Source organism: Diceros bicornis, chromosome 21 (genome assembly GCF_020826845.1).
Source record: "Diceros bicornis minor isolate mBicDic1 chromosome 21, mDicBic1.mat.cur, whole genome shotgun sequence".
Classification (NCBI taxonomy): domain Eukaryota; kingdom Metazoa; phylum Chordata; class Mammalia; order Perissodactyla; family Rhinocerotidae; genus Diceros; species Diceros bicornis.
In genome coordinates, this window is record NC_080760.1 from 33,379,533 (window position 1) to 33,391,979 (window position 12,447).

At 36.5% G+C, this 12,447-nt stretch overlaps 1 protein-coding gene across 2 annotated transcripts in view; it reads right to left on the reverse strand.

The window, feature by feature from the left end:
* Positions 1 to 2,068: 2,068 nt before the first annotated feature.
* Positions 2,069 to 12,447, reverse strand: part of RAD21 (RAD21 cohesin complex component) — a 29,519-nt gene continuing 19,140 nt past the window's right edge. For both annotated transcript variants that reach the window (XM_058564822.1, XM_058564823.1), the window contains exons 9-14: positions 12,103 to 12,326; positions 10,390 to 10,549; positions 9,802 to 9,950; positions 6,667 to 6,816; positions 5,012 to 5,095; positions 2,069 to 3,812 (exon numbers count right to left, since the gene is read on the reverse strand). In XM_058564822.1, the coding sequence (XP_058420805.1) occupies positions 3,621 to 3,812; positions 5,012 to 5,095; positions 6,667 to 6,816; positions 9,802 to 9,950; positions 10,390 to 10,549; positions 12,103 to 12,326 (959 nt within the window). In that variant the 3' untranslated portion in view covers positions 2,069 to 3,620. The remainder of the gene's footprint in view (positions 3,813 to 5,011; positions 5,096 to 6,666; positions 6,817 to 9,801; positions 9,951 to 10,389; positions 10,550 to 12,102; positions 12,327 to 12,447) is intronic.

Here is a 12,447-nt window from a genome sequence, read left to right on the forward strand (position 1 = left end):
TCCCGCCTTATTTTCTATTCCTTTCCCTCTCACTCACTTTGTTCTAGCCAGTCCGGTCTTGCCTTATCTTGAACACGTCAGGCTATGCCTGAGTCTTTGCTCTAGCCGTTCCCGTTCTGAAACACTCTTCCCCTATACATCCTCTTGTCTAACTCTCTTGCTTCCTTCACATCATTCTTTGCTCAGAACTTTGCTTTCTAAATGAGGCCTATTAATATGGCAATTGATGTTTCCTAACATTAGATTTTTGACTTGTTTATTGTTCATTACTTGTTTTCATGCTAGAATGTAAACTCTATGAAGGCAGAGAACTTGTTTTGTACATTCTTGAACTCTGAGCACCTTGCCTAGGTTTAGAAAAATTATCTTAAGATTGTGCGACCTTTTAACGTCATGCTAGAGCTGTGTTATGGTAGCCGCTAGTCACATATGGCTATTGGACATTTGAAATGTGGCTAGTCTGAATTCAATTGAGTTGTAAAATACAAGCTAGATTTTTTAAATTTAGTAAAAAGTACATGTACATTTTTAAAACATCGATTACATTTTGAAGTGGTATTTTGGATACATTAGATTTAATAACTTCACATTTTTAAAATTAGAAAAATTAAAATTACATAATTTTGTTAAATAATTTACATTGACAGTACTGAAGGAATATAACTTGAACATAGAATTCACAACTGATTAGGGTCCCGATGTCTTACAACTGTGTTTTATCGCCCTGTTAATATTAGCTAGCTTTGTATTCAAATCAGTGACCTTATTTCAGCATTCTCCTTTTCACTGACATAAAAAAATCCCATTTCTTAAATTCTTACCTGTTATCCTGTTGGTTCCCTTATTAACCAGCTAAATAGAACTTTGAGATGTGTTATTTATATGAGCATTGTTGATATTTTGAGAACTGTACTCATGAAATATCTTTTGAATGAATGAATTGGGTTGTTGTAGTCATCTCTGCGAGTCTTAAACAATGATAACAAGGGAATGTATTGAAATAAACGAATCACCAGGTATTGGAGATGTGGAAGGTAAAGGAGCCACTCATCAAGATAAAGCATTAGTGGCTCTGAAGAAGTAGAATTAGTCCAGTTTTAGATGGATTGAGATGCATGCAGTCCTTCCAAGTGGAGATGTCTATCTCACATGTGGTACCCTAGGATCAGAAACGTTAAGAACACAGGATTCTACTCTCCAAGTCTCCACCTAGGATTTTTAGTCCCAAGTCAAAACTCCTTGGTTCTGCTATACCCAAAACAAAATCATTTTACTTAACTATGCTATCATTCAAATCTTAGCAAAGGCTTTTTGTCTCCGAGAATCCTTTCTAGACTACCCCCAGGTACTTCGGCACGCTGTATTCTAGGCTCCCATCACTTGCTCATATTAGATTATAATCCTTTACTAGTCCATCTTTACCACAGGTGATGAGTCCCAAATTAAAGCATCTTTTGGTTTGAGGAGAACTGCTGCTTAGTAAACACTGGCTTTCCTATTACAAACAGTATTAAAGTATTTATGCTTAAGATACAGCAGGGCTTAAACCATCAAATCTTAGTGTCTTAAAGCTCACAGCTGGGGGTAGGACAAATCAGAGGCTTGGACACAAAGGTGGGTACATTCCAAGTTACTGAATGCCCTGGCTTCTGGCAGGCTTCTCAGATGGACCCAGGAGATCGCTGGTACATGCTTATCGGCTGAGTTTGTTTAGGACTCCCAGGGACACATACCCACAGGCATGTCATAATTTGTATGTACTTAGTACAGAGATAAAGCTGTGCCCCAAATATTCCTTAGCACCAAGCATTTGTTGGTTTCATTTTAATCTAAATACATTCAAATATACATTATAAAGATTACACATCTATCAAAGTTTCAGATCACATGGCTCTTCTGTTAACAAAGACAAACTATTCTAGTCTTACATTTTTTAAGTCTAAGACCCCTTGAAAAATTCACTATTTGAATAACTATTCTATTAAGGCAAATAAAAGATTAGGCATAATTTCTTTCTTTCATCAATGTTTTCCTGGGGAACACAAACTGAATAACCAATACTACAACATTTACAGCTTATAACACAACTTTTATTAGAAAAGTTATACATAACATAGCATCAACTATTTTCAAGAACAATATTAAACTCGATGAGCAACAAAAACCAGACTAACAAAATGTGTAACAAGAAACTAATGACCTTTCTATAATCAAACATTCAATTATCTACAATGTCTTTTTACAAAGGGAGAAAAATCCATGGTTTACAGGCACATCATATTGAAAATAAAGCTGCAAGAGCAAATTTATACAATTACCATTCTCAAGAAACTGAATCATCAAAACAGTAATTACCAGTTCACAAATTTAAAACATTTCACATAATTTTAAATTACTGGGTATACACTGAAGTCTGAGTTTCAAAAGTGATTTTTTTCCACAAAAGTGCCAACACTTAGCTAGAAACTTTCAGTGTGAGTAATTTTGCCCTAAAAAGTTAAGATATGTTTTGATAATCATAATAGTCACATAATTTCTGATGCTATCTGGTCTATTAATAACAATAAAGCCTTTATTTGGATGTGTGTTTTTTTTCACTTGAGTTACAGGAAACCAGATATAAGATTTCTGTTGCAAAGCTATTAAAAATAAAGTTTCAAACACAGGAGTGTGCAGCATTGGAAAAAGAGACCAGTACTAAAACTTACAATAAATATCAGAGAAGCCATTAGTTTTTATAGCATTGTCTGCTTAAAGGTTAAGTCAACCAGGTGTATAATTTCCCATCAGTCTGTCCTTTTAGTTGGCATAGCAATTTCTATTTTCATGATCTGAATACTGAAATATATCCAAACATCTTTTTAAAACTTTGATTTATAGTTCCTGGAAAGTTATAAATGTTTTTAATATTCAATCTACTCTAAAAAGTCTATTTCTGCTCATTTTAGAGCCTCACTAAAACAACAGATCTCAGGATAGCAAGGTTCATTAAAAAGTTTCAAGTGGAATGATTTAATAAAATAGAACACTTTAAACCAAGTCCTGTCTTTTTGTAGCCGAAGGGGACTAGTTACAGCACAATTTCACACATCCCCCTGGTCATTATGGAATTATACTTTAAAACACATCTCAAGAGGACAATCTCTGTTCCGGGCAACATCCCTAAACACAGTTGTTACCAAGAAGATTGCTGGTGTTACTGATGGGAAAAGATAATTTCCTTTTGTCAAAGACTCACACCATAGTTCTTAATTAAATCGTCAGGCATTTTTCCTGACAAGTTTTCCTTTCCAATAGAGTAATGGACAACTAAGATAAAAATCCTGACTTCTGACTGCTACTCGACATTATTACATGCGCCAATATTGCACAACATCTGTTCTGAACTGTTAAAACAATCTTCTGGGTCCTTGTTTTCTCCATCAGAACACAATCACAATCCATATGAGTAGTTTCCCTTAAAGATGAAATTGTTAAGTTTATAAAATGAAGAAAGAAAAAGGCAGAGACTTTGTACAGACAAAAATCTAAATTTTCTCAAAGGGTTTTGTGTGCCCTACACATGGGGGCAATTTGTACACACTAGTGAAATGAACACTAGCTATAATGTTTCTAGCTGCTCAAATAATGTGGAACCTTGGTCCAGGCGTTGCAATGATGTCATTGTATGGTTCTTCCTGTGTCAGCTCAATAGCTTGCTGCTTTTTAAGAACCAAGAAGCTGTAGAACTTTGCTGCAGCTTGCTTTCTGTTTGTGTTTCGACATAACTCAAGCAAACTGATGGATTCAGCTCCAGTTTTAGCAAGAGCTCGCTGAAATAAAAAAAAAAAGAATTAAGTGAAAGTAATCTGCACAATATAGTAATTTTTTTTTTTTTGCTGAGGAAGATTCGCCCTGAGCTAACATCTGTGCCAATCTTCCTCTATTTTGTACGTGGGTCACGACCACAGCATCGCCACCGACAATGGTATAGGGCTGTGCCCAGGAACCTAACCTGGGCTGTTGAAGTGGAGTGGGCTGAACTTAACTACCAGGCCACGGGGCTGGCCCCAGCCGTAATTTTTTTTTTGTGAGGAGATGAGCCCTGTGCTAACATCTGCCAATCCTCTTTCTTTCTTTTCTTTTTTTTTTTTGCTGAGGAAGACTGGCCCTGGGCTAACATCCGTGCCCATCTTCCTCTACATTATACGCGACGCCGCCACAGCATGGCTTGCCAAGCAGTGCGCTGGTGTGCACCCAGGATCCGAACTGGCGAACCCCGGGCCGCCGCAGAACAGCACGTGCACTTAACCGCTTGTGCCACCGGGCCGGCCCCCCCAGCAGTAATTTTAAAGGATGCCAATTTTGGATACTGGAAAAAGTATACTGTATACTCTGCGGGAGGCTGGGAGTGGACTTTTTTGAATAGTTAATTAGGAAGGTAAAGGGACAAAGTATATGACAGTACATCTAAAATCAAAAGAAAATCAAAAGCAAAGTTGTTCCAACAAGTATTAAAACAACTCAATTCTTTGGGCATCTACTGTGATCAACAGTAAAATCTAGCACTTATAGTTCTTAAAATTTCAACTGATTTATAAAATCCAACTATCCTTTGAATCTATTTTAGGAAACCTTGAGCAACTTGCCTGGTATTTCACAGTTGCTCAAGATATCTCGTCTGTATCTGATAGATTCAGGCTCAAGGATAAGTGACATCTGACACTACACAACGATTCAACACATTAAATTTGCTCAACCAACAATAAGATGTAGACACACAAAAGAAGTTCCATAAAACATCACCACAGTTCTGCTTTGCAGGATAACCACATGGAAAGTGTTTGCCTGGATGCTTTCCAGGAATACTCTTGTCCTGACAGTTTGTGTGTTACAATAGTTCAAAATACGCAGTTTTGGGAAAAGTTTCACAAAGGTAGGATTTCTGGTTATAGCATGTAACTATTTTTTTGAGGTAGCAATGCCAAAAATCTCTGATGAAGTCTTTTTCCCAGAGACTGCACTGGCATACCTGAAGACCATGAAGCATCTGCTGAGTCCTTTTGTTCCATCTTCTTTCTTCTTGATCCTGATCACCCCCTGAAGCATCTTCATCCTGAATGAAAATGACACCCCCCACACAAAAAAAAGCTGACAAAACAACTCTGCTGAAAAATGAAATATTTCTGTATCTCCTGAAAGCTCTAAATTAATTTAAATTGTGTATTTTGACTAACAGAAAATTATACTTGATACTGCTGAAAAAATCACTTAGCATCTAGTATGAACATTGAAGTTTGTCCTTCTCAAATTACAAAAAGAAAGTCTTCTGTAGCTGCAAGCAAACATTTGGCTGAATATATGATTCTACATTAGTCTATAAGGATTTGGTCTACACAGTCCATGAATGATTGCTAATTGGTGAGCTGTTGGTTACTGGCCCCTGTTATGCTAAGGAACTTATGCTGGGATATATTCTTTTGGTAGCATCTAAATGATTTATATGCTGACAGACTCCTAAGCTCATTGTGGACCAGTACCAAAGACCCTGCAGACTAGCAAAGATGAGTAAGTAGTACTGGTCTATATGGTGTTTTAAAAGAAATGGGCTATAATACATAATATGTTTTACTTGAGCTGCCCAGTTTCCAGTCACCTGCCACCTACAGACCTGCTTCCTAAATGACTTTCTGAACTCTGAAGGTGGCACGGGGCAAGAGCTGAGTGCTCCCAGGCTATGCTGAAACTATATACCACATTCCAAACAGCCAGGAATTAACAGCTTCACACATAACAGGAAACACAACAATTTTACACACTGATTCATCAACAATTAAGTCTGAGATAATGGCACACCCTAGTACACAGGCTGGAGCTCTGGGGCTAAATTTTGACTTTAAAACAATGTAGTGCTCATAGTACAGATAAGCACTAAGTGGTTATGACATTTGTGGCTGGCATAATGTTAAATTACAAATATGAACAGATGCTAATGAAAATGTATCCAATCCATAACCATTAGTCTTGGATGAAATTTAAAAAGATTCACTTTAAAATAAAGGTCTAAATAAAAGATCGAACAGAGCATCAATAGAAGAATATATTCTAAGTCTTTTATACAAGGACCTCAAAGATTCAGAAAAAAAGGAGGAAAAACAAAGACCTTGAACAGCAAAGGAAATCCATTCATAAAGCACCTCTACTTTTTACAAAATAGAAGTCATTCAAGCCCTCACTCAATCTATTTTAAGCCAAGTCACATCCCACCCAGGTCTCATGAAAACAAAACCAAAACTATTTTCTGATTTCCAGGCCACACATAGAGTAGTTACACCAGAGGCAGATGCTAATAGCAGCAAGAATTGACCACTGACCGCACAATAAGAAAGCAAGCTAGAAACAATTTAGAAGTCAAGCAAGAAATCAGTGAAAGGGTAGTCCCATATCCTTCAAAAGCCCACAAGGGAACCAATGAGCTATAGCACAGCACAAAATCTGATGTTCTTAATGAGGATCTAAACTACTAACAATGCGGTTAAATTCTGGTTGTATTTCAACATTTTCCATCACTCTGATGCTCAAAATCAATTAACTTAGCTCAAATATGAAAAGTACAAGAGAGCTGGTTGAAGATTTTTGCTAAATCTGGAATGGGAATTTATTCATACATCTTTTATGTTTCCTTACCTCCTCCTCTTCATCATCTTCTTTCTCCTTCTCTTTCTCCTTCTCTTTTTCTGGTAGAAGCTCTAATTCTGGAATTAACTGACAGATATTTGGAGGCTCTTCTGGGGGCAGCTCTACAGGAGGTATTTCCATCTGTTCTACCTGCTGAGGCTTAAATTAATAAAAATAAGGCAATTTAAGATGCACACTTTAAGCGTGGTGTCTTTTAAATACACAAATATACAGCTGTTGAAGTTTTCAAAACAGGAATACTGGGGTCATATCTCCATAGTTCCACAACTTACATACAATCAAAAACTGATTATAGTATAGATCTTATTCTTTTATTGTAAAGTTACATTATTAAGGCAGTTTACAAAAGAAATTAATCCATTATCTTATTATCCTAGAACAAAAGTGTTTTGTTTTTATACTTACTTGTTGGAAGTCAAATATTTAAAAGTCTGTGAGAAATTTACCAATAACAAGAAAAACCTGCTGTAGTAGAATTTTAAGAAAAAACAAAACAGAACCACTGACTGACTCCAGGGCAATGCAAAAAGGCTTTAACATTAAGTAGCCTGGTACTGTACACCATTATACTGCATAACACTGCCTTAAGGCTATTCCAACTAAGCTTGGGCTCTAAATGAGAGCCTTGGTGCTCTTATGGCAGCAAATAATAGGAATGAGGAGACTATTTTTCTGGGTCCATCCTTTGAATTTCCTTCCTCTCAGGTTTAACATAAACCGTTGAGAATATTAAAAAACAAAGTCTAATAACCAAAGAAATGACAAGAGAGTGATTACCAGGAGAGTAGTACTAGAGTAACCCACTCATTACTTGTTCCCATTCCCATTCCTGAGCTCCTACAGAAACACGCTTTCCTGACAACTCCTTGCCACCAGAGGGCACAGAGAACTAGTGCTTAAAATTGGTAGAGGATTCTTCTGCCAATATCTTTTTATTTATTTATTTGCAGTCACATTGGTTTATAACATTGTATAAATTTCAGGTGTACATCATTACACTTCTATTTCTGCATAGATGACATCATGTTCACCACCCAAACACTAATTACAGTCCTTCACCACACACATGTGCCTAACCATCCCTTTAGCCCTCCCCCTGCCCCCCTCCCCTCTGGTAACCAGGAATCCAATATCTGTCTCTACGTGTTTGTTTGTTGTTTTTATCTTCTACTTATGAGTGAGATCATATAGTATTTGACCTTTTCTGCCAATATCTCTTGACGGAGGCTGAACCAAGAGCCTAAGGTTATCAAAAAGCCTCCCTTTGCCCAGATTTATTTATTCTATAGATTTAATTAATGTGGAGAAGCCTTAAACCAGACCTTACTTCCTTTATACTTATTTTTAGTCTTCCTATCCTAAGTGAACTTCATGGTAGCCAGTCTGAATGAAGCAGCTTCACTTCAAGTAGCTTGAATGTTGCTTCATTGTTTTTTTCCAGCAATTTGACAAGTATATTCTGATTACTTAAATAAGACAGCCTAAAATAAGACATGCCACTGGATATATGCAGGAATGTTTGCTAAAGAATAAACTAGAACTTGAAACAGAACAGATAAGCCAGAAATAAACCCATCTACATACGGTAAATTAACTGACAACCAAGCAGCCAAGAATATACAATGGGAAAAAAAATAGTCTCTTCAATAAATGGTGCTGGGAAAACTAGACAGCCACGTGCAAAAGAAGGAAACTGGACCCCACTATCTTATACCATACACAAAAATTAACTCTAAATGGATTCAAGATTTGAATGTAAGATCTGAAACCACAAAAAGCCTAGAAGAAAACACAGGCAGTAAGCTCTGTGACATTAACTTGGGGATGACTTTTTGAATTTGACACCAAATGCAAAGGCAACAAAAGCAAAAATAAACAAGTGGGGCTATATCACACTAAAAACCTTCTGCAAAGGATACCATAAATAAAATGAAAACACAACCTCCAGAATGGAGAAAATATTTGCAAATCATCTATCTGATAAGGGGTTAATATCCAAAATATATAAAGAACTCAAACAACTCAAGAGCAAAAAAACCAATCTGATTAAAAAATGGACAGAAGATCTGAATGGATATTTTTCCAAAGAAGACATCCAAATGGCCAAGAGGTACATGAAGAGGTACTCAACATCTCTAATCAGGGAAATGCAAATCAAAATCATGAGGTATCACTTCACACCTGTTAGAATAGCTATTATCAAAAAGACAAGAAATAAGTGTTGGCAAGGATGTGGAGAAAAGGGAATCCTTGTGCACTGTTGGTGGGAACGTAAATCGGTGCAGACACTATGGAAAACAATACGGAGGTTCCTCAAAAAATTAAAAACAGAACTACCATATAATCCAGCAATTCCACTTCTGGGTATTTATCTGAAGGAAAGGAAATGACTCTAGAGAAGATATCTGCACCCCCATGTTCACTGCACCATTATCTACAATAGCCAAGATACAGAAACAACCTATGTGTCTGTCAACGGATAAAGATGTGATATGTATATATATACAATGGAATATTATTCACCATGAGAAAGAAGGAAATACTGCCTTTTGGGACAAGACGGATGGACCTTGAGGGCACTATGCTAAGTGAAATAAGTCAGAGTAAGATAAACACTGTATGGTATCACTCACATATGGAATCTAAAAAAGCTGAACTCATAGAAGCAGAGAGTAGAATGGTGGTTACTAGAGGCTGGGGGACATTAGGAGATGTTGGTCAAAAAGCATTCACCTTATAACTGGAAGTTTATAAGTTTTGGGGATCTAATACACAATGTGGTGATTATAGTTAATTACACTGTATTATATACTTGAAAGTTGCTAAGAGTAGATTTTAAAAGTTCTCATGACAAGAAAATGCTCACTTTAAGCCACTCTGAAGCAAGACTCTATCCAAGAGGGGTCAGCAAGGCTGAAGACTCCTAGAACATCTTCTCCCACTTAGGGCACATCGTGTTCATACCCTCAGCTGCCATTCTTTCTCTCTGGACCCATTTCTTGCCATTTTCTTCCTAAACCAAAATACTTCAAAAGGGCTTCAATAACACTTGCTACTACTAGGGGTCTAAAATAATTGTTTGAATACCCCCAAACATCTTGATGGAGAGATGTGCTTACTTACAGGAATCACAGGCTCTGGGTCAATCTGTCCTGCTTTTCGCTTAACTCCCTGAGGTGGTGGTGGGGGCATGGCTGAATCATCCAAGTTTGTTCTGCTGGTCTCCATCACTGACTCCTGGAGGCGGCTTGGCTCTTCCAAAATGGGCTCATCTGCAATTGGTTATATGAAGAGGAGACTTGGGTCATAGAGTCTTCAACAATATTTTAGAACCATTTACTTTTTAATACTAATACACTAAGACATAGGTACTTTCTCTAACGAAGAAAGCTGAAAAAGATTTTACCTCTACAAAGATTACTCAATTTATAACAATACACTTAAAGGTGGGAAGGGGCCTTAAAAGGCCAAGTCCAACAAAGGACAATCCTTTAGCAGACTATCACTCAGCTAGTCCTGAACCTTACATCGTTCTGAAAACAGAAAGCTTCGTATCTAACAAAGCAATCAGACAATATAATAATTTTCCCTGTCCAAAAATTTGAGTATACTCCTTTGTTCCTAATTTCTTCTACGTTGGCAGTATACAGGTAAATTTTGAGCCAAATGTTCATTTAAATTTCATCAAGGAACTATTCCAATAGAACAGACCGATAACATCACGCTGCTGATGCTGCTGCTGCTGCTCCTCTCTGGGAACCTCTGGATTTTCAAATTCTTTGAGGAATTCATCCAAATTATCAGCCTCTCCTCCTTTCCTCCTTTTTCTAAGGTCTTCTGGTACTAGTGGTGTAAGACAGCGTGTAAAGAGCTGTCAAAAAAAAAAATTAAGAAAAATAATTATAAAATAAGTCACATTAACTGAAAACCGACCAATGAAATTTCTATTTTCCATAAGTATGTTTTAATAAATATAGTTGTAATTAGTGCATATATAATTTAGCATGATTTCTACTTAATGTTATATCATATTCACACTTCATTCCATCTTAAAATGATTTGTAAATACAGGATTTCGAATTAAATAAGATTTTTATCCATTGTCTCGTAACTCAGAGAGATAACATTCAAGTTTTAAATTTATTTGCCTGCAGTTTATTTTCATATTCATACACTTAAAACTCAATCTAACTGAATCATACCAAATAGCTTTAAATATTAGTACTTTCTTCACTTAATATTATATGGTAATTTTATTAACTTTTTAACATTTTTAAGGACTGCATAAAATTCCACTGAGTGGAGATACATATGTGCATGTGATACATATATGAATCATTTTTAAGTACTTTAAGCTCCTTTTTTTTAAAATTTAAATGTAAACAACAATGTAATGACCATCTTTACAAAAGTGGCTTTTTTCATATTTTGAATTACTTGCTTAGGAAAAATTCCTAATAATAAGAACATTGAGTCAAAAAATATAAACAGATTAAGAACCTTCTTCCAAAAGATTATGTAACTGTGCTTCCATTAAATAGCAGTTTCACCATAGCGTTCCTTCTTTGAAACACTTTATATTTAGAATACAGTAAAATATATAGTAAAATCAGTTGGTTCTATGCATATTTCAACTTTAGACAGAATAACAGCCTAACAGGCACTGACTCCCTCCTTACATGCCTCAGAAACTCGTTTTGGCATAGTCTGGAACCTAAAGTGATCAGAAAAGGGCCTGTAATTGAAGAAAATTCTCATAAAGCCAGAATTCTTTACTGTGAGACAAGAAGCCCATATTCTAGCCAGAAAGCAACATCTAAAGATTGCAGACTTGAAACACAGTACACGCTAAGGCAAGAAAAAAGTAATTTATCATAGGAGGTTGGGGAGAGAGAGCTATTATTAAAAGCATCGGTGGCTTTTTAGGGAACATTCATTCTACATCTTTTAGAAATACAGGTGTCACTTATCATGATCTTTCACATCAGAGTACGTTCAGTATACTGTGATTTAAGGGAGACAAAAAGAGAAGGTGCCATATAGTTGAAAAATACTTTATCAAAAATGATTCAAACGAAGGTTTTAAAAGTTTATTTTTATTTATTTATTTACTTATTTTGTGAGCAAGATTAGCCTGAGCTAACATCCGTTGCCAATCTTTCTCTTTTTGCTGAGGAAGACCGGCTCTGGGCTAACATCCGCTCCCACCTTCCTCTACTTTATATGGGACGCCACCACAGCATGGCTTGCTAAGCAGTGTGTAGGTCCACGCCCAGGATCCAAATCCATGAACCTCGGGCTGCTGAAGCAGAGCGTGTGAACTTAACCACCATGCCACCAGGCTGGCCCCCGAAAGTTTATTTTTAAAAATGGTCAAAATGTATATGAAATAAAAAATAAAAAAAAACAGGCAAACTGTATTACCTTCAGTAGTCTGTTATTCCACAAAGGCTGAGCAGGTAAAGAGAAGAGTTTTTCCACTCCCCCTGTCTCTTTCCACATCATCAATTTCTTGGTGGGTGGTGCCAGATCCAAAGTAGTAACAATATCAGAATAATCACTAAGTTGGGCTCTAATTGTCTTGCTATCCAACTCTTTGACACTGTCAACAATTAGCTTCCTCTTCCTCTTGGCTTTTGTTTCTTTGACTGGAATCATAAAAGAAAATAAGGTCATTTTCCTGAGAGGCCAGCATGAAACATATAGCTATCAGACTTGGTCTCATTGTATCTCTGCTTTTCTACACACCTAGTAGAAAACTTAAGCCTC